The 23,259-nt window shown below is 38.7% G+C and overlaps 1 protein-coding gene across 1 annotated transcript; it reads right to left on the minus strand.

Annotated features, from left to right (window-relative positions):
* Nucleotides 1-1,395: 1,395 nt before the first annotated feature.
* On the minus strand, nt 1,396-19,570 carry LOC105445786. Its single transcript, XM_030977482.1, has 7 exons — nt 18,691-19,570; nt 9,431-9,514; nt 8,357-8,527; nt 7,660-7,821; nt 5,027-5,105; nt 3,417-3,487; nt 1,396-2,992 (listed from the first exon to the last, which is right to left on the minus strand). Exons 1-7 carry the CDS (start codon nt 18,761-18,763, stop codon nt 2,724-2,726), a joined length of 909 nt encoding a protein of 302 aa, XP_030833342.1. The 5' UTR covers nt 18,764-19,570; the 3' UTR covers nt 1,396-2,723.
* Between the last annotated feature and the right edge of the window lie 3,689 nt (nt 19,571-23,259).

Genomic DNA, 23,259 nt, shown 5'->3' on the forward strand with positions numbered 1-23,259 from the left:
CCTAGCATGATTAGCCCGATCGCCCAATCCAGCCAATTCCAGATAAATTCTTCTATCTTTTCCTTCATATCTGATGACGCTTATGAAGTTTCAGGAGAACACGTTCCTGTAACGTTAAGCTCCACTTGAGAAAAGCAGAATAGACCTATCTATAAGCTATGTGTTGGTGAGTAACCCCCGTCAACAAATGAATATCGTACTTATCTGGTTCTAGCTATCCGATTGGGGATTCCCCGTAGCCCATTGCCCAATGGCTGCTGCTCTTCGACCTGCCAAGGGACTGATTTCCGGTACTTTGACGTGAGACGAGTGTCTTATTGTTGCATTCCAACATATTTTAACAAATTTAGTTTGATCAGTTATGATCTTCTTCGAAACATAAAATACCTTGCCCATTTCAAATATTTGCACTTTCTAGATAGGCCTATATGTGGAATAATCATTCCATATCCACAATGCAGCAGCTGTATGCCTACTTTTTTACACACACACACACACACACGCAAGTCATTCAAGTATGTCTAGAGATCCAGGTTGGGGATTCCCCGCTTTGTGGCAATCAATGCTTCTACCTCAGCAATATGCATTAAGATACGAAATGCTCGTATCGAGACTTTGAGTTTGTAATTCATTTTTTTTTAAATCTATGCCAGCTTTAATGACCTTATTTTCAAACGAGGATTTTAATATAAATCTCGATTTCGAAGAATATATGCCAACCCTGTTAATAATTTAGTTTAAAGAGATAATAATGGTAGGCAGGGGCGGCGATTTTTTTTTCTTCTCATGACCGCGGGGGGGGGGGGGTGGCGAAATGCGAGAGACGAGGGAGCATAGTGTAAAGTGTGCTTACTCGATACCAACGGAATACAGATTTTCTTCAATATTTGCTTGTATATTTTGAAGGATGTTATGCGAGGGAGCGTAGCAAGCGAGCGAGAAGATTGTTGCAATTTTATTAGTCTAAACGCTGCACTCTTGGGCCCTCCAGAGCCAAAAAAAGTGTGTTGCATTATTTAGCCAGTATTTGGTAGACATTTTTGGGGACACTTTTTTTAATTTTAAGGGGGGGCGATCTCCCCTTAACAAATTGAGAGGGGCGTGTCCCCCGTCCCCCCCCCCCCCCGGGATCGCCGCTCCTAATGGTAGTATGTGCAGTTGGTCATAATTTATGCACCTTCTGCTCATGTACAATTTGTAATGCAGAGCATTCTGGATCAAAAGATTAAATCAAAACGTCTCTAAAAGGTGCAACTAAACGGCTGTGGGTTTAGGTCAATGTAACAAACTTAACAATTTCACACCGCTTTAAAGTCTGCCGGTGTAAATTTGTTACACCAGTAGATTATACAATTGTGACTCTAAAATGACACTAAAAGAACACAATCAAAACGGTCAGGTTTAGAAAGATCACGCTGAGGTTATTTGTAGTCTACCTCTTTTATACACAGGAACAAAGTAACATGCATTTGTGTATTATACACTATTTTGTGTATGAAAACTGATGAATTTACTGAAAATGCAATGAGTATACTATAAAATATCGACAGATAGCACTAATTAGAAACATAAATAGTACCTTTTATAATTATCATTATTAAAATCACCTCCTATTGTAGTCCTTCTTGATTTGGCAAGAACTATTTATATTTTCCACTCTTTTATAGTTGAAAACATGAATAACTGATGAAAGAGTTTGAATGAACATGACAAAATTAATGCAGGGCATTCTGGATCACAAGATTAAATCAAAACGTTTCTAAAAGGTGAAAATAAACTGCTGTGGGTTTAGTTCAATGTAACAAACTTAACAATTCCACACCTTTAAGGTATACTACTAGGGTAAATGTGTTACACCGGTAGATTTTAAAATTGTGACTCTAAAATGAAACTAACAGAAAACATTAAAAATGATCAGCTTTAGAAAGACCACATCGAGGGGTTTTCTTTTTCTTCGTCTGTTATACACATCAACGCTTAATAAGGATTTAAGCAAACTGGACTATAACAAACATTTTAACATACATTTGTGTATTATACACTCTTCTGTGTTGACAGATAACACTGATTAGAACGATTAATAGTACATGTTATATTATTATTATATACCCCTCCTAGAGTAATTCAAAATTCTCTACACGTCTAAATGAATTATAGTTCCCTTTTTAATTTGGCAACAATCATTTATACTTTCTATTCTTTCAAAGTTTGAAAAATGTAGAAAAATTAACAAGTTTGAATAAACATGGCATTAAAGAATCAAGAGGACATTGCAAATGTATATACGAAATGATAATTATAAATTTCACTCTATGTTGTCAATTGAGAGATCTAAATGATTATTTTTAATTAAATGCTCTTATTCATGAACGACGGAATGTACTCCAACAAAACTGGAATAAAATTTCCCAGTGATTTATGCACCTTCTCAGTGCATGCGTACAATTTAAGATGCAAAGCGTTCCAGATCAAGAGATGAAATTAAAACGTCTCTAAAAGGTAAAACTATATGAAGTACCATGGGTTTAGTTCTATGCAACAACTTCAAAATTGCACACCGCTACTACGTCTTCCGGTGTTACATAGATAACAATTATCCTAACACAAGTCTTGCTTATTTCCAAGCTTTTGCCTCCTTTTGTTTTCCTAATTATTTACTCTACCGATATTTCTGTTTTATCTTCCCGTTCCCCCCCCCCCCCCTAGTTCTGTTGATCCCTTCTTTACATTATCTCGCAAATGCTTTCCAGAGGTGTTTCATTTTCTGTTCGCCATCGGAAGGTGATATTGTCATCAGCTCGTTTGATGCATGCCTCAAGTATCTTCAGCAGAGCAATGTGTGTCTTAGAATCCATTTCGTGGTTTACATCTGTGTAGTTCTCTATGAAGAACACACTGCGCTTCTCCATACCGGCCCTGTTGATGTCTCCAAGGATCTCGTCGCGGTTAGAGATACCGTTGGCAAACGTCACCACCATGATAGGATATCCACCTGTATCATTAAGAAAATAATTTTGATGATGACGACGACGGCGACGACGATGATAATAACAATCACAATAATATTAATGACAAAAGAATGATAACAAAATGATTAATCTATTAATAATAACAATAGTAATAAACAAAATGATGATAATGATAATTATTTTGTCATTTCATAGGTATTATCAACTTTATTGCTGTCGTTCCAAATAACATTTCAATAGAATTGTGAATTTTTTTATTACCATTTTTATTATTATTATCGTCGTAATTTAAATTTGAACGCTGGAGCATGCAAAATTTGTATCCTGTGAAATGCGCTATATACAGGAATTAGTTGTTATAATAATTATTATTGATATTATTATTATACGGTTACCATGATATAAATATTCTTATAATTGATTTCACTTATAATTGATTTCACTTACCAAGCTGTTTCCTGACTTCGGGAACAAGTGACCCAAGAAAATCAGTGCAGTGTCGTGTTCCCGTAGCTGAGCTAATTAATATATACAAACAAACAATTATTCAGTCTTTCTAACAAACAAAATTCAGTGAGATAAAATGAGGTATTTAATTATCCAAATAGGTTTATCTTTTGCTCCTCCTCACCATGATCCTACTACAATACTACTAGATTAGGGCGGCCACTACAATTATAATTAATCCCCTTTAAACCTTGACATCATTATCATCATAACCATTGTCATTTTTATTACTGTAATTTTCAATATCGTATTATTCTACAATCAGTCATTCCATCAAACATGAATAATTATATACAGCTATATTTTATGTTGATAATGATCCTTTTTTTTTAAATGCAATAAACCTTTAAAATCAGAGAAGGAGAATGATGATGATAAATACATCAACCTGATCAATGGAAATCAAGAAAGTTTGCTTTTATGGTTTCCCTTCTCTTTGTTGGTATCTAAAACATATTTTTGTTCGTTTAAAGTTATAATGCCATTTTCCCCAGTCTACATTGAGTTAAGGATTGCTGATTATTAGTTTAAATCGAGTTAAGGGCTGATGATTATGGGTCTACATCGTGTTAAGGGTTGCTGATTATGAGTTTAAATCGAGTTAAGGGTTGCTGGTTATGGGTTTACATCGAGTTAAGGGTTGCTGATCATGAGTCTACATCGAGTTAAGGGTGGCTGATTATGAGTTTAAATCGAGTTAAGGGTTGCTGATTATGAGTTTAAATCGAGTTAAGGGTTGATGATTATGGGTCTACATCGAGTTTAATAAGGTTTGCTGATTATGAGTTTAAATCGAGTTAAGGGTTGCAGATTATGAGTCTACATCGAGTTAAGGGTTGTTGATTATGAGTCTACATCGAGTTAAGGGCTGCTGATTATTGGTCTACATCGAGTTAAAGCTTATCTGCCATAGTTTACAGGAGGTAATAGACCGCACTGCAAGGTCACTGGACAGGTGATTATCTCATCAACTCAGCTCTCAGTTAGCATAAGAAAAAGAGGATCATGAGGGACCAATGGTCAACGATTAGGCATTGTTTGTTATATAGAGGGAGCAAGTAGCAGCCAGGAGTGCAGTGGGCCTTTAAGGGTTGCTGATTATGAGTCTACTTCGAGTTAAGGATTGCTGATTATGAGTCTACATCGAGTTAAGGGTTGCTGATTATGAGTCTACATCGAGTTAAGGGTTGCTGATTATGAGTCTATAACGAGTTAAGGGCTGCTTATTATATTAAGGGTCGCTGATTATGAGTGTATATTGCGTTAAGGGCTGCTCATTTTTAATTTTGTCTTTCAGGGAGAGGGGAGTATTTGAGTCTCTAGGGGCTACTATTTAAAATATTTAATATACTATTTATCGATCAGTAATATATGTACTCAAATTAGTAAACAGTACAGATCTAATCTATTCAAGTTAGTTGGAAGTCAAGAGTAGAAACAGGTAACTTTTCCCCGATTGTTTTCAAAAACAATCTTTAAATAATGTAATCGCTTGACCAAAGCTCAACTTTATATGATTATATATTCAGAATTGTTTTTACTATCGTTACCTGTATCTCAGGATGAAAATGGGACAGTCAACCTTCTCGCCTTTAGTCCAAGAACGAGTGTTGATTCCTCGTTTACCAGCTATAGATATGGGTAATTTTGCGAGAAAGAAAAAAATAGAAACAAGAGTCAAAGAAAGAAAAAATGACTGCCTTGTTACTCGTGCATGATAAACTACATTAAAGCAACAAAACAAACAAAAATAATAAAATACAAGTATTGAAATTCAAATTCAAAAGAATGAAAACAAGATAGAAACATTCACACCAAGACAGCATAAGATGGCTTCAGTTTGAATTTGTTAATTTAATACTGTACAATATACACTTCAAATCGAATTAATGTTAATCGATACAAATATTACTATCGATGATAGTTAGAAAAATTATGATATTAATAATGATAATATTAATAATTATAATGATGAAAATAACAATGATAATATTAATAATTATAATATAAATACAAATACTGATAATAATAATAATGGATATTAATGAAAAAATTAAAGGAAGCAATTGAAAAAGAAGGATACTGGCACCAGTAAAATGTCATTTGAAGTAATGAATTACTGAAAATATTCTTGATATCAATTTACAAATTTGATATAAGACACACACAAAAAAGATACAAACAATATTGAACTCATCACATAGTATATGCACATACCTAAATGAATGTAAGACTAAGCATTATCATTTGACATCATTTTACTAAGGTTAAACGTGTTTGCGCATTTGGAGTTAAAATAGCTGATACATTTTCAGTGTATTCGGTTTTTTAATAAAATATTTATCGAGTAACAATAACACAATGCGATTATAGTACATACAAGCAGACCAATACTGGGCATGAGAATCTTTCAATCGACGTTCCACAGTTTGTTTGACCCAATTAGATTGAAAAGGTTTTATTGATTGCACTTCGCAGCCAGATGGCTGAATTATGAACAATTTACATTGGTAATAAATTATAATACATACAAATGTGGTTTGACATTTTCACAAAGTATAATATACAGTATATAACAAAATTCATAACAAAGTTTATAACCAATATGACTAAGGCAATAACAGGCAAATTAAGTCACGCTTAAAATATATTTTGTGAGGTGACACAAGAGTGGGTCAAAGGATGAGCAAGCAGGCCCTTTGCTCTTCAATACACGCTCTCATTTCTATACACGCTCCTATTCTCACTCCTGTACACTGGACACTGGACACTCTCATAAACTCTCACAAACACTCACATTTACACTCTTATACACACTCCCATTCACACTCCCATACACTAGTTAACGGTCTGCTCGCTCAACCTTGAACTTCTCTTGTGTCAAAGAGTGTCGGGTATTTCAAAAAAAATAACAACAACAAAACAAGTAAGCTCCTTCCCGACCTTCGTACATTGGGGTAAAATAAGCAAATGAATTAAAAACTTGAACACCATCTGATCTGAATTGTCATGTCATGATTGCTACAAAACCTTATCACTATTCAATGTACATTTTAAAAAGATGTTACAAGTAATTATGGAAGCGTAAGATTTAAAATTTAAAATGCGGAATGTAAAATGTAAAAATGTAAAAATGTAAGTCTAATGAAACAAGATGTCGTTGTCATTGAAACACATCATCAAAACATACCAAACTTGTCTCAAACTTGTCCAAAAGATGCTATGTGTGTTCACAAGACGATTGAAACAAATAAGTCACCAATTGGTGAGCTAAGTCCAATAATATCATTTACTAGTAGAGAGCTCAAACAAACGTGCTGCTGCCTGTTAGGCGCTGCAGTGTGATACAAATTTCCCATAAATTAGACATCCCCATATTGTCCAGAGTCAGCTTGATTTGATAGATATTCTGCTCAAAGAGTAAGTTTAAGATAATATACACCTTCCCAGAAAATTATCTTGTCCACTGTGTACAGTCCTACACCTGAAGTTTATCATTCTGCTTTCGATATATTTCTCAAGGTACAGCCTCCCCAATTCACCAAGTAAATACGCGCAAGGATTTTATTGCACGCACCTGCTATTCATTTACACGTTAATAAAAATACAGCGGATGTTTTCCGGCGGTTTATAGCGGCCCATCTGAGCGAGACTTTAAGGTAATACAAAGTTTTTGGAAATTTTGAAAAAGGTCGGATAGCGATGCTTTAAAATTTTGATATATTTGGATGCCCATGAGGATGTCTTATAAGCACTAGAAAAGTTAGCCCCTAAAACACACAAATTGGATATCAAAATTCACCGGTGCTCCTTGTAAATGTTGATAAATTCAAAACAGCGCCTATACGGTCATCCAATGGTAGCTGCGACCACGAAAGTCTCAGAATAAGCAGTTGTGATAAATAATTTCCAAACGGGAATAGCCAACCGGTCGATTTCAGTCAGCAACATAGTTTTAAAGCTAAATTAATATGTTGACCTTGAAAGGGAACTTTACAACATTAATAGTTTATTATTTACAATTTTATCACTTTAGACTCGATTTCAACCGCGACTACGATCACTAATTATTTTTGGATCGCATATCCAATATCCAATATCCAATATATTCATTTGAACCAAATTCATGACCTCATACCAAAACTTTGTATTACCTTTAAAAGAAAAAAGGTTCAATACTCACTGATCTCAGCTATCACCCCTGGAACTCTATACATGGACAAATCAACTAGTCCACGTGTATCGAATGTAGTTACGTATTCAGTTAGTCTTGCAGGGTCTCGGAATATAGTCTCGCCTCCATCCGACGCCTCACCTTTCTCAACGTAGACTTGTTCCCAGCCACCTAAACATTAACATGACAAATGTGTGCATGAAATTTCTTCCCAACATTTTAGGTAATTCTTGTCATATTTAAATAATAGAGCACTTGAAAAAGTATCCTAACCACATGCTGGTGGGGACCTCTCTTCTACGATATTCTTCCAAACTAACATGAACAGCACCTCCCACCCCTAAAAAAAGGTATCAAAGTTTTTAATTTACATTTACCCTTAAATTAATCTTCACTTTAATTCCTTTACATGCCATGAAAATGATCTTTCTGTCCCACGTGGCATTTATTACGCGGTTGTTAAACTAAGAGATTCGAGAAGATTTAAATGTATCCATTCGAAATAAAGTTATACATTTGTTAAATGCTTAGTCATGTACCTAGTCAAGAGCGAAAATTAGGAATTTTGCATGGCTTTTCTGTTCCACAAAGCTATCAACTTTTTTATGTTTGATATATTTCTCAGTAGTGCCGATCTCCACCGACCGTGCCAATCGTCTCTTAGGCAACGAAAGGGTTAATCAATTAACACTTCAGTTCCCTGTACCTTTGAATGCAAAGTGAAGAGAGTTGAGAAAGCTACTCTTGCCGGAATCCTGGACACCAAAGACACCTAGTCGAACCTTTGAAGGTCTTTGGAATCCTTCACCTGCATCTTTGGCAGTCCATTGACCAGGTCTGTAGTCTCGAATCTTCTCACGGAGCCGTCGGATTTCAGCTGATATTTTTTTATTGGAAGTTGACATGTTGGATGTCAAAGTTTGGATAAGAAAATGAGCGCCATGTAATAAGAGCAATGAATATACATGATTCAATCACATCACTTTGAGCTCCCTTTTCCTTGCCCTTTTCCCACTCACTCTCTCTCTCTTTCTTTCTCTCGATCTCTTTGTTCTACATTGTTTTTTTCTTGAAATATATATTTTAATAAATCGTTTAATCCTCAGAGTATGATTAATTATAGTAACTAACACGAACAGAATACTAGCATGAAAGGTTATCTTAAAATCCTTCCAAACCTCAAGTGCCCCGAGCCCACACTCTCATGTTGCTGGTACCTGGCAGGAATTAATTCCTTGAAATGCTGGAGCGCTGTATAAACGGCTGCTAGGCTAAAGCCAGCGTAATAATAAATGTGCCTCGGAATAGAATTATCTAGACAGATGGCGCTGTAGAAATTCCTATTATTATTATTAATATTATTATTATGCGTTGAAGGCAAATGATATGAATCAATTTCATTTATCAAAATAAAAGTGAAATGCAGCACTGTTGCCTGGAGAAATGTGCACCAGAATTATTATTGTTTGTATTTCTGTTAAAACAACTAAAACAAAACTATAGTAGAGAACATTTGTCATTTGAACCAATTCACCGAGTATTTAAACTAACCTACTGATTCCACCTCACAGGTTTGTTGTATGTTTTTTTAATTCTATGTTCATCCTTTTTTTTTTTTTTTTTGTCTTCCCATTTTTTAGTAAAGGCTCTTTTCCACCATTTTATTGCTCTGAGTATTCGGGCCGTAGGATTGAATGTTTTTGTACATGCTTGCTGTTGTTCTATTTGATATATAAAGTATGTAATGGCAAACAATGGGCTTGAACGATGTGCTACTAACCTGTGTGATTTATGTACCACGCGACTCCGAAGGGAGACAGTAGCACGACAAGTAGGATTGTTCCTCTGAAAACAGTTTCATTCTCTGAAAACACAAACAAATAAAAGAAGGGGGTTTTGTTCATTTATTCGTAGAAGCTAAAAAAAAATAGGTGGACGAGTATGACAACAAAGAGGAGAAGCAGAGGAAAAAGAGGTGTAGGTGGAGGAGGGCGACGAAAACAATACGAAAAACAAACAGACAAACAGACAAAAAGAATCCAAAAGTGGATATACGAGAGAGGAGTTTGTGAAAATATTACTGATCCACGAAATACATCCTTAAACAAATAATCCCTACATTAACTTTAAGCATAAAATGTTAGAGGAGGAAGTTTATATTTGTCTTTTTCATTTCGAACAATCGGTTGATCTAGGGCAGGCCTTCTCTACTAGTTTGTTAGAAGTGTCAAAACGTAATGTAATTAAAGTTGAAGTGCCAACCTGTATGTTTCATGACTGTGCTGCGAGGGAGCGTAGCGCAGGCGCGGATCCAGGATTTCTTAGGGGGGGGGGGCCAAATTTGAAATTATGCGAGCCAAATATTGGTACGTAATGGTGAGACCAGCAGTGACGTAATGCAGGGGGATGTAGGGAGGGGCGAGTTTCCCCCTCCCTCCTCTGCAAAGCGCGGAAGCTATATATGACGTTTAATTAGAGTATTAGAGAAAGAAGGCAATTCGTTTTAACCGTTCTCCACTCTTAATCCTTCTCTTAATTCAGCCCCCCCCCCCCTCCGCGCAGTGCGGAAGCTTTGACGTTTCATTAAACTATTATTGAAAGAAGGCGATTCGTTATAGCGTTCTCGAAAATTATCCTCGTTTGAATGCAATTTTTCCCTCTCGCGCGAAGCGCGGAAACTTTTACGTTTCATTAAATCATTGACGAAAGAAAACGATTCGTTGTACCGTTCTCGACTCTTAATCCTTGTCTTAATTCAGCCCCCCCTCCCGCCCCCCCCCCCCCGTCTCGCACGAAGCGCGGAAGCTTTTACGTTTAATTAAATCATTAGAGATAGAGACGATTCGTCGTACCGTTCTCTATACTCTTAATTCTTGTCTGAATTTCAAAGATGTTTTTTGTCTGCTCCTTTTTCTCCCTACGTCCTCTTCCTTTCCTCTCCTCTCTATTTTTTGTCTATCCCCCTCCCCCCCCCCCCCCCCCCTGGCTACGCGCCTGCGGTCAGATAAACAAATTTTGATACCTTGTCCGACCCGAGAAGCTCGGGGGTTTTAGGCATTTGATTACGGTCAGATGAACATATTTTTATACCTTATTTGTGACACTGGCAGGACACTAATTGGCGTGAGGTCCAGTGGGCGAAGCCCCCGGAAAACAGGGGTTTTAGGCATTACATTTCCGTCAGATTAGCATCCAGGGGAGTCTAGGGCCCTAGGCGGGATGCAAGGGACGGAACCCCGGAAGCTCAGGGGTTTTTAGGCGTTTTATTTCGGTCAGATGAGCAGCTAGTTAACTATTCTTTCTTTCTTGCTCTCTTTATTTCTATTTCTCTTTACTATACATGTTCAACAAAAAGTGGAGGGGGGGGGGGGAGCTCGAGGCTTGCGATTCCAGCCGATCCCCTGGCCCTAACTTTTCTCAAGAATCATATTTCTTGCCTGGCTGTAAATTTAGGAATTTGTCATTTTCCAACGAACGCATACAAAAGTATAATTTACTAAAAACTGAGGAAAAATCTCGGAAAGAATTCAGCATTATTTGTAAGCCACCGTTATGGAATTAGAAATAAACCACGTTTGAATTTGAATTCTTTCCCTTTCTCTCCTCCTTAAGGTTTGCCGAGGGGGGGGGGGGGGGGGTGGGGGGGGTGGGCAAGGGCCTTTCGGCCCCCACCCCGATTCACACGTTGTTGGCGGGATTAACCGGAACTGATCTCCCGTTCTTTTCACCCTTTTGTTTTCTTCTTCCTCTTTTTTGTTCCCTTTTAGCTCTTCTCTTTCCCTTTTCCTTCTTTCTCTCTTTGTTATAGCGGGGGCGGGGGGAGGTAAGGGCCTTTTGCCCCTCCTCGATCCACCGGCGGGAAAATTGCAAATGATATCCCTTTTCTTTTCTTTTCTTCTTTTTCCTTCCCTTTATCTCCTCTTACCCTTTCCCTTTCCTTCCTTCTCTCTTATTTTTTTTATTGGAGGGGGGGGGGGTGCAACAGCCTGGGAGGCAAGGCCTTTTTGCGCCCCCCCCCCCCCGATCTCCTTCTTCACCCGTTTCTTTTCTTCTTCCTCTTCTTTCTTCTGGCGCTACATCTCTTACAAAAACAAAATGCAAAAATATCCAAAAAGAGAGGACTGCAATGGGGAACTTTGATTTAAGCTACGCGACCATTATTCTCTCATTTCCTTTCACATTGTATCTCATAACCATGAGAATTGCCAAGCTATTGTATACGTTATTTCGTTACACGAACACACACACACACACACGCACACGCACACACACACACACACACACACACACACACACACACACACACACACAAGATCATAACCTGCACGAGTCTACAAGGTGTGAGAAAACTCTGATTCAGGAAAGAATGCAAGGGTGAAAGTAAAAGCGAAAAAAGTGGACACTCTCACATGGCTTCCATGGATGCCGTCTTTGTTCTCTTTTTGCCTTCTTCTTACTCCTAGACCGTTCGCGCATATTTTTTTTTACAAAACTGTTTAGCCATATATAGTACATGTACATATAGTACATGGGTAACCCGACACATGCTCCGCCGACGATTGCTCCGCCGACATTTACTCCGCAAAACGCGACAATTGCTCCGCGACATTTGCTCCGCGACATTTGCTCCGACGTCAAATGCTCCGCCGACAGTTGCTCCGCCGACAGTTGCTCCGCCGACAATTGCTCCGCCGACAGATGCTCCGCCGACAATTGCTCCGCCGACAATTGCTCCGCCGACAATTGCTCCGCCGTCAATTGCTCCGCAAAACGCGACAATTGCTCCGCCGACATTTGCTCCGCCGAAATTTGCTCCGCCTGAAGCGACACTTGCTCCGCCGACATTTGCTCCGCCGACAATTGCTCCGCCGACAATTGCTCCGCCTGAATTAAGCGACAATTGCTCCGCCGACATTTGCTCCGCCGACATTTGCTCCGCCGACAATTGCTCCGCCGACAATTGCTCCGCCGACAATTGCTCCGCCTGAAGTGACAATTGCTCCGCCGACATTTGCTCCGACGACATTTGCTCCGCCAAAAAGTGTCCCATAAACTACAAATGCTACTAGTACGACAAATGCTTCGCCGACAATATTTTCTTTACACCTATTTTTTTCGTTTCTTTTTTTTTTCTTCATTTTCTGAATGCATTTCTTGAAATAATGTAGATGAAATGAAATGAATGAATGTTGATGAAGTGGGAGGAAAAAAGGAGTTACCTAAAAGTCATTTCGAATATACTGAAATAACTTTCCATCTATATCACTGTACGTCCCATATAATGTATACTAAACACTCATTACATGTCGTGGGAAGTTTTTAAAAAAAAGTAGAGCAGCAAGCCACATTCCCCAATACGCGCATACCTCCTAGTTAATTTCAAGTAGCTCATCAATATGTAAGACCTGAAATTACCTCGATCAATGCATCTTACTAGGTAAAGCATTATACAGTGTACTAGCTAGGTCATCATGGAAGTTTAGAAAATAAGGGCACTTATATACGTAAGGAAGAGAACCCATTCAGACGGGAAAATGAGATGGCAGCCTTTCTGCTTATTCACATTTATACAAATCATTTTGTTGCAGTTTGATGTTAGTTCTTCATGATAAGCCAATTGCTCTTCTTCCGGTGGCTTCGTGAGTCCCTTAAATTATTCAGTGAAAACAAAGTACTCGAATGAAACGGAGTGTTTTACACACTAACATATATATATATATATATATTAAAGCTACATACACTTAACTAAAGGAAAGAAACCTTTAGAAAATGGACTGGATATTATTGAAAATATTATTCTAAACAAGAATGTACTACATGATTGTATTACTTTACGTTTCAATTTCACGAGAGAAATAGAACTCGAGAGGGGAGCAGAGAAGAAGTGATGGAAATGAAAGAAGACTAATAGCATGAGAGGAAAGAAAAGAGCAAAGAAGACAAGAAAACGGTGTAAACAGGAAAAGGAGGAGCATGGGAGAGAGAGAAAGAGAGAGAGAGAGAGATAGCCTTGAGCTTTGGATCAGCTAATGAGTAATACATGAAACAGATTTTGAGCGGAGTAATTATCTTTCGCCGGAGAACTTGCGTAAGGAGCTATAACTTTATTTTTTATTTTTTTAAATCAAACATTATGGGGAATAGCAAAAAACGGTTGTCTTCTTTGCTCTTTTCTTTCTTCTCATGTTATTAGTCTTCTTTCATTGAGGTAATTTCAGGTCTTACATATTGATGAGCTGTTTGAAATTAACTAGGAGGTATGCGCGTATTGGGGAATGTGGCTTGCTGCTCTACTTAAAAAAAAAAAATACTTCCCATGACATGTAATGAGTGTTTAGTGTACATTATGTGGGACGTACAGTGATAGATGGAAAGTTATTTCAGTATATTCGAAATTACTTTTAGGCAACTGCTTTTTCCTCCCACATCATCAACATTCATTCATTTCATTTCATTTACATAATTTCATGAAATGCATTTAGAAAATGAAGAAAAAAGAAAAGAAACAAAAACAACCCGTGAAAAAAAAATATTGTCGGCGAAGCATTTGTCGTAGTACTAGTAGCATTTGTATTTAATGGGACACTTTTTGGGCGGAGCAAATGTCGTCGGAGCAAATGTCACCGGAGCAAGTGTCGCTTTCATGCGGAGCAAATGTCGTCGGAGCAATTGTCGGCGGAGCAAATGTCACCGGAGCAATTGTCGCTTCAGGCGGAGCAATTGTCGGCGGAGCAATTGTCGGCGGAGCAATTGTCGACGGAGCAATTGTCGGCGGAGCAAATGTCGTCGGAGCAATTGTCGGCGGAGCAAATGTCGGCGGAGCAAGTGTCGCTTCAGGCGGAGCAAATGTCGGCGGAGCAATTGTCGCTTCAGGCGGAGCAATTGTCGGCGGAGCAATTGTCGCGTTTTTGCGGAGTAAATGTCGGCGGAGCAATCGTCGGCGGAGCATGTGTCATGGAACCAGTACATGTGCACGTATACCCAGGGAAGAGAAGGTAATAGAAAAAAGAAAACAAAAAATACATAAGGAGAGTGCAGAGGATATGGAGAAAAAAAGACAAAGAAATACATAAGAAAAAAATAACGGAAGGGCTTTTAAGCACGAAATTACGCATCTAGGGACCCGCCTTAGGCCCCTTGGTTGAGTCCAGAGGGCAGAGCCCCCGAAAGCTCAAGGACTTTAGGCATTTAATTACGGCCAGATGAGCAATCAGGGGCCCGCTTTAGGGCCCTTGGTGGGTTCCAGGGGGTAGAGCCCCCGGGAGCTCATGGAAAAATACTGCCATTTTAGCAATACTTGTAAATCACTGGTATCAAATTAAAAATAACCCATGTTTAAATTGTAAGGGGGGGTTACTGCCCCCCCCCCCCCCCATCAGTACGCCAGTGAAAGAGGCGGAGGTGACGGAAGGGACTACCCCCATAAAGCTGTATGATAAGTCATATATGTAAACCCCTCACAAGTTTTTGAAGTTTTGTTGTGTTACAAAATTACATTCTTTAGCAAAACTACAGCATCAAAACAAGCAATATACTTTTTGCACGCTTCACTTTTACTTTGCCGATATCTAGTGTGCAGTCCGAAGGGTTGTAAATATTTACTAGGTAAATTTTAGTTTGACTGAGCAGGAAGGGACTTCTTAAAAGAGCAAGCTGAATATTCATTTTTGGAAGACTGATCTATTTCTATAACTTTTAATCTTGTTAACATACAGTGTAATTTGTACATACGTGATACCAACAGAATACATGTTTTCTTCAATATTTACTTGTATATTTTTAGGATATTATGCGAAGGAGCGTAGCGACCGAGCGAGAAGATTTTAGCATTTCTATTAGTCTAAACGCGTTACTCTTGGGCCCACCAGAGCCTTAAAGCGCGTTGCAGTCTTTAGTCAGTATTTGCTATACATTTTGTTGGTGTGCACTTTTTCATATTATCCATGGGGGACGATCCCCCTCAGATTATTGAAGGAAGACGTGTACCCCGTCCTTCCACCTATTTTGTGTTTTGCTCAAAAACTATCCACAAAAAAGGACTATGTATGCCCCTTTTGTGAAGCGACCTATTAATATTAATGTTCACATATCAGTCCCTTTTTGGATTGCCCTCCTCCCGTCCCCGTCCCCCCCCCCCCCCAAGAAAAAATATTATAACATTGTTACATGTGTGCACAATATATATTGATGTGTCAACCTTACGAAAGTGGTATTTTCATAATGATCATTGACCTCCTTTAAATTTATATTTATATGGAAGACTTAAGAAGACAACTGTTTACAGTCCAACTAAGGGTGTAGAGCATGCTGTGTAGACCAAAATGTGCAATGTTGTTCAATTTCTGAATTCTTTGTTTAAAAAACTTGCTTGCTGTCAATAGTGTATACATTTTTTATACGTTTCAAATGTCTAGTCCGGTTAAAAATAGCACGTAATGATTTCATTATTTGACACGTACTTCACATTGATTTATCTTATCGATAAGCGAAACGATTTGCTTTAGTATCATATAACAAATATAACAGTAATGACAAGTATGGTTTTCCTGAAAATTGCATTATACAATGTATATTCATCGTTATGGAAAATGTTGTATAATATACAACAATGGGCATTAACATTTTCCAGACCATTGATTTAATTACGTTTAATATTGAAGCTGTTGCCCTTTGTATATACATGAACTTGAAATAATAAGTAGCCTTGAAAGTATCGCAATAAATCATGTGTGAGTGAGCTTGAACTTTAATGGTGTAGGTTTGTTTGAAACTGTATAGCCTTTACTCTGTTTTTAATGAGATATATCTTCAATCAAATCAAATCAAACTGAGTGATGTTATCGTAGAACTAAACAATATCAATCTTCTGTTCTCCTAAATAAGCCTGGGAAACTTGAAAATTGCATTACAATGTGAATTCATTGTCAGTGAAATTGTAATACAATACACAACAATGGGCAAATAATTGTTTCCAGACCAATGATTTAAGTAAGAAGAACTTACATTTTATATTGAAACTGTTGCCGTTGTATATACATCAGGCGCGGATCCAGGATTTCTTAGGGGGGGGGGGGGTGGCAAAATTTGAAATTATGCGAGCCAAATATTGGTTCGTAATGGTGACCAGCAGTGACGTAATTGGGTGTGGGTAGGTGCAGGGAGGGGCGAGTTTCCCCCTCCCTCCTCCGCGAAACACGAAAGATTTGACATTTCAATAAATTATTAGAGAAAGAAGACGATTTGTTGTACCGTTCCCCAAAAATAGTCCTCGTCTGAATTGAGTTTTCCCCCTCCCGCGCTAAGCGGAAGCTTACGTTTATTTAAATCCTTAGAGAAAGAAGACGATTTGTTGTGTCGTTATCCCTTTTTTTTCTTTTCTTCTTCCTCTTTTTTCCTTTCTTGTATCTCCTCTTTTCCTTTTTTTCTTTCCCTTTCCTTCCTTCTCTTTTATTTTTTGATTGGGGGGGGGGGGCAACAGCCTGGGAGGCAAGTCCTTTTGCCGCCCCCCCCCCGATCTACTTCTTCCCTCTTTTCTTTTCTTCTTCCTCTTCTTTTTTCCCTTTCTCTCCTCTTTCCCTTTCCCTTTTTTCCTTCTCTCTCTCTCTCCTTTTTTTTTTTGCGGGGGGGGGGGGGGAGGCCCGCTTGGCCCCCCCCTGGATCCGCGCCTGGCGTAGCGACCGAACCGACAACGGCTGGGTTTCAGGGGCCCACCATAGGTGATGGATTTTAGGGCTTTTTAAAGGCCCAGATGTGGCATTTTTAACACCTTTTTATTCCAAAATATATCAATCATAATTTCTTATTGATGTGAAAAAGTAAGTACAATGCCTGGGTACAATTACACTGGAAGTGAATGTGTATGTAGTTATTGTGGTGCAATAAACACGAGAAATGCCAACATTAACATGGTTATTGCGACATCACTTTCGCCGACCAGTTTTTTCCACATAAAATGTCGCAATGCAGTATTGTTTTGCTCGATGTATCCCAGAAACCCGCGCGCGGACCAATCTAAAAATAGATACACGATGTTTCCTCAGATCGACAATGATAAACATTGTAATGTAGATAAACATCTGCACAACATCATACATCCCAAACTTCAAGCAGATAGCCCTGAGTAAATAGTAAAAGACGTTAAATTCCCCTTTCTTCCTTTTTGTTAAGCAGACATTTTGGGCTTAACTTCGACTGGATTTTCTTGATTTTGCTGGGTTTTTGATTTTAAAATAAAAATTGTCATAATTGTTTTGTTTTATTTCTTCTTCTTTTCCCCTTTTTTCCGGGCAACAGCCGCGCGCCACCCCGAGTGACCGCAAGCACCACGAGTGGCGCGCCCACTCGTGGTGCTTGCGGTCACTCGGGGTGGCGCCAGTTGAGAAGGCCTGATCTAGGGTAAGGTATATGCCCCTTTAAAGCTAAATTATATTAATTAAAGAGGAGCAATGTACCTAACAATTGTACACTCACTCCTCCCCACCCCCCCCCCCCCCCCCCACATTGTCAGGCAAAATGCTAAAGTGGCTAGAAACCCTCTGTTAAGCTGTTTGTTCGTTTACTTGTCACATAATTTTGAAGGAAATAGCAAGCACGTCACAAATTTGATAATCTACATATGTATAGAATACGGTTTCTTTATTACACCCTTTTTTGTGAGTAGCATGGCAACGGGAATATAAAAAAATTTGAGTCTATATTCTGTAACATTTATTAGCATGAATCATTTTGCTATCAAATGGCTCTTGAGGCCGTGAGTCAAATTTAATTTAAACTTACAAAATGGTATAAAAAAACCTAAACACGCACACATACCTAACAAACATATAAAAACAAATGTTGACGATATTGGTGATGATGATGATGATGATGATGATACTCATAATACTACTGCTACTACTAATTATAAAAATAGTGATAATAACAAGAAGAAGAAGAGGAAAAAGAAGAAGAAGAAGAATGAGAAGAAGAGGTAGAAGAAGGAGGAGGATAAGAAGGAGAAGAAGAAGAAGGTGTATGAAAAGGAAGAAGTGGGTTACTCACGCGTTACAATAGCGCCCAGCAAGGAAAGCACGATCGCCCCAATCAACAACCTTTTTACGATAATTTCTTCCATCTCTTCCTTTTTAGCTGATGGTACTCATTAAAAGTCAAGAATTCAAGTTCCGGTAACGTTTTCGTTCCACTTGAGAAGAGCAGAATAGACCGATAAACAAGCTCTGTGTACAGGCGAATAACCTCCGTCGACAAATGTATTGCGTACCACTGGTGCATATCCGAGTGGGGATTCCCCACTGCTTGTTGACGTAATTATGGCTGCTGCTCTTTGAACTACCAATATACTGATTTCCGGTACTTTGCCGTGAGACTAATGTCTTATTGTTGCGGTCTCACATGTGTTTGATACATTCAGTTATGATCAGTTTTGATCTTCTTCGAAACATAAAATCCTGGCCCTTTCAACTATGTTGCCCTCTCTAAATAGGCCTACATGTGGAATAATCATCTCATACCCACAATGCAGTAGCAGAAGGAAGTACTTTCTACACGACACAAGTCATGTTCGAGCGTGTCTACAGAGCTCGGAGATTCCCCGCTTTGTGACAATTAATGCGTCACCTAAGGAATATGTATTACATCTTGGTATGGAGACTGCGTTGGTAATTCATTTAGCTATGCCAGCCTAGTTACCTTTTTTTAAAACGAGAGGTTAGGTTAGTTTAAAGGGATATGGAACTTGGAAGACAACGCAGTTTCCATGTGCATGCAGTTGATCATTATGACTCTAAAATATCCACATATCTTATACACGATGGATACGTCCAACTTGGGCATTTTAGAATAATCACTGCTGAAGTGTATAGATGGCCCTGCATAACACCTGTTGTTAATTGTGAAGGTTACCTCTAGCATGAACCCACACTAGTGACTTAGTGACTGATATCCAGGCGCGGATCCAGGATTTCTTAGGGGGGAGGCCCAAATTTGAAATTATGCGAGAAAGAAGACGATTCGTTGTACCGTTCTCGAAAATAATTCTCGTCTGAATTTAGTTTTTCCCCTCCCGCGCGAAATTGTTACGATTTATTAAATTATTAGAGAAAGAAGACGATTCGTTGTACAGTTCTCGACTCTTAATCCTCGTCTGAATTCAGGTTCCCCCCTCCCGCGCGATTAATTAAATTATTATATAAAGAAGACGATTTGTTGTACTGTTCTCGACTCTTAATCCTTGTCTAAATTCAGTCCCCCCCCCCCCTCCCCTTCCTGCGCGAAGCGCGGAAGCTTTGACGTTTCATTAAACTATTAAAGAAAGAAGACTATTCGTTGTACCGTTCTCGACTCTTAATCCTCGTCTGATTTCAGTTCCTCCCCCCCTTCCCGCGCGAGGCGCGGAAGCTTTAACGTTTCATTAAATCATTAGAGAAAGAAAACGATTCGTTGTACAGTTCTCGACTCTTAGTCCTTGTATAAATTCAGTTCCTCCCTCTCCCCCTACTGCGCGAAGCGCGGAAGCTTTGACGTTTTATTAAACTATTAAAGAAAGAAGACGATTCGTTGTACCGTTCTCGACTCTTAATCCTCGTCTGAATTTAGTTTCCCCCCCCCCCTTCCCGCGCTAAATTCAGTTCCTCCCCCTCTCCCTCCTGCGCGAAGCGCGGAAGCTTTGACGTTTTACTAAACTATTAAAGAAAGAAGACGATTCGTTGTACCGTTCTCGACTCTTAATCCTCGTCTGAATTCAGTCCCCCCCCCCCCTCCTGCGCGAAGCGCGGAAGCTTCTACGTTTCATTAAATCATTAGAGAAAGAAGACGATTCGTTGTACAGTTCTCGACTCTTAATCCTCGTCTGAATGCAGGTCCCCCCCCCCTTCCCGCGCGAGGCGCGGAAGCTTTAACGTTTCATTAAACTATTAAAGAAAGAAGACAATTCGTTGTACCGTTCTCGACTCTTAATCCTCGTCTGAATTCAGTCCCCCCCCCCCTTCCCGCGCTAAATTCAGTTCCTCCCCCCCCCCCTCCTGCGCGAAGCGCGGAAGCTTCTACGTTTCATTAAATCATTAGAGAAAGAAGACGATTCGTTGTACAGTTCTCGACTCTTAATCCTCGTCTGAATTCAGGTCCCCCCTTCCGTGCGAAGCGCGGAAGCTTTTAATCTTCATTTAATCATTAGAGAAGAAGATGATTGGTTAAACCTTTCTCGTAAATAACCCTCATTGGAATTTAGTTCCCCCTCCATCCCGCACGAAGCGCAGAAGCGTTTACGTGTCATTAAATCATTAGAGGAAGAAAACGATTCGTTGTACAGTTCTCGACTCTTAATCCTTGTCAAAAATCAGTCCCCCCCCCCCCCTCCCCCTCCTGCGCGAAGCGCGGAAGCTTCTACGTTTCATTAAATCATCAGAGAAAGAAGACGATTCGTTGTACAGTTCTCGACTCTTAATCCTCGTCTGAATTCAGGTTCCCCCCCCCCCCCTTCCGCGCGAAGCGCGGAAGCTTTTAATCTTCATTTAATCATTAGAGAAGAAGACGATTCGTTAAACCTTTCTCGTAAATAACCCTCATCGGAATTTAGTTCCATCCCGCACGAAGCGCAGAAGCGTTTACGTTTTATTAAATCATTAAAGATTCGTATTACCGTTCTCACCTCTGAATCCTCGTATGAATTCAGTCCCCCCCCCCTCCCCTCCTGCGCGAGGCTTTGACGTTTTATTATTAGAGAAAGAAAACGACGCGTTGAACCGTTCTCTATACTCTTAATCCTTGTCTGAATTTCAAAGATGTTCTTTGTCTGCTCCTTTTTCTTCCTACGTCCTCCTCCGATTAGGGGGGGGGACCCTCCCCCCCCCCTCCCCCTGGCTACGCGCCTGCGGTCAGATAAACACATCTTTGTTTGTTTTTGTTTGATTGATTTTATTTCTGCGTTCAAAAATATACAAATTCAAAGTCAAAGTACAAAATTTCGAACAATAACAAATACAATGAATACAATGTTTACAAAAGTAATTAAATGAAAAATCATGTACAATTATATCATTCGATAAACATGTACGAAGCATACAATAACATAAAAAATATGAAATATTTTCAATAAATTAGAGAGGTAATTTGGAACGCAGGAGACCACCATCGTGAGCGGTTAGGCTTGAGATGGATGGCGGCCTCGTAAAAAGAATTGGCGACATAACTCTTCGAAAAACTGAGTGATCAAGAGGGTGCGGTGCAAGTGCAGGTGCAGTGAGCAGTTGCATGATAAAGAATAAAATAAGTCACGGTTTTGTTATACTAATTTAAAGAGAAGGGAGCATATGATTGTATTATTTGTCGTTTAAGTGTAGCTTTTAAGGAGTAGATGGTTGAACAAGACTTTATGTTGTCGGGTAAATCATTCCAAATGTCCGGGCCAGAATGTCTAACAGATTTGTGTGTTATTGATAATTTGGGGTTTGTAAGATGGAAGTTTCCAGATATGCGAGTAGAGTATGAATGAACGGAATTATTAAACCTAAACATGTTATCAAAGGATGGTGGAAGCAGATTATTAATGTACTTTAATAAACATAACAACTGCTACTTGAGTAGTGTTCAGATCGAAAATTTTTAGTGTTTTAAGTTTATAGAATAAAGGATCAGTGTGAGCTAAGAAATGTGAACCTGTACAAATACGTATGGCTTTCTTTTGCAGTTTGAAAATAGAATTAATTTTTGTCGAACCACAATTTGCCAATACACTATTACAATATGTTATATACTGGAGAACTAGCGAATTATATAGTAGGAATAAGGTTGCATGGGGTAGAAGAAACTTTAACTTGGAGATTATTCCAATACTTTTGGAAATGCACATTGTAACTTGGTGTAAATGATCATTCCGAGTCAAGGTTTCATCTATAAGAAAACCCAAAAACTTGGAATTAGTTTTCTTCTTTAGTAGCATACCATCGATTTTAATATATATACGTGTTTCTGTATTATGAGAATGATGTTTAAAATACATGAAATTAGTCTTTGTTGTATTAAGTGAAAGTTTATTGGATTTAAACCAATCTGATACTTTGTTAATTTCATAATTCAAAGTATTGTTTAACGAATTAAGGTCTTTATGGGAATAAAAGATATTTGTATCATCGGCAAATAAGATAAAAGAAAGAAGGGGAGATGTATTGATAATATTATTTACATAAAGAAGAAATAGCAGTGGCCTAAGATGGTAAGAGGACACTTTTTTTTCTTTTTTTTTGGGGGGGGGGTCTCAAATTTGACATTTTGCTCAGTTGGGGGGGGGGGTAAGGTCACCTTTTTTAGGACGACCGTGGGCATAATTCTTTTTTTTTTAAAGGTTTTTTTTAGGGGGGGGTTTACATACATAAAATTACCAAAGGGGGGGGGGTAACCCCCCCCCCTCCCCCCTGGGTACGCGCCTGAATGTGATATTATCCGTAGGTGGGGGATTCGTTTTTTTTTTTTTTCCCATTACCTCTTTGATAATTTTCCAAATTGCAGTTGTGTTTGAATTGGCCTTTTTTAATTTATTACAAAAATGCAATCTACGGGATGTACGGATAAGTTTTGTTAATTTGTTTCGATAAATTTTATATGTGTTAAGGTTAG

The sequence above is a fragment of the Strongylocentrotus purpuratus genome, unplaced genomic scaffold (genome assembly GCF_000002235.5).
Source record: "Strongylocentrotus purpuratus isolate Spur 01 unplaced genomic scaffold, Spur_5.0 spur5_scaffold_1, whole genome shotgun sequence".
Classification (NCBI taxonomy): domain Eukaryota; kingdom Metazoa; phylum Echinodermata; class Echinoidea; order Camarodonta; family Strongylocentrotidae; genus Strongylocentrotus; species Strongylocentrotus purpuratus.

Coding starts and splice junctions, on each gene's coding strand:
- LOC105445786 (XM_030977482.1), bottom strand. CDS start 18,763: ATGGAAGAAATTATCGTAAAAAGGTTGTTGATTGGGGCGATCGTGCTT. Junction 9,515..18,690: donor GCTGGGCGCTATTGTAACGC/GTGAGTAACCCA, acceptor TTGTGTTTTCAG/AGAATGAAACTGTTTTCAGA. Junction 2,993..3,416: donor CGAAGTCAGGAAACAGCTTG/GTAAGTGAAATC, acceptor TTAATGATACAG/GTGGATATCCTATCATGGTG.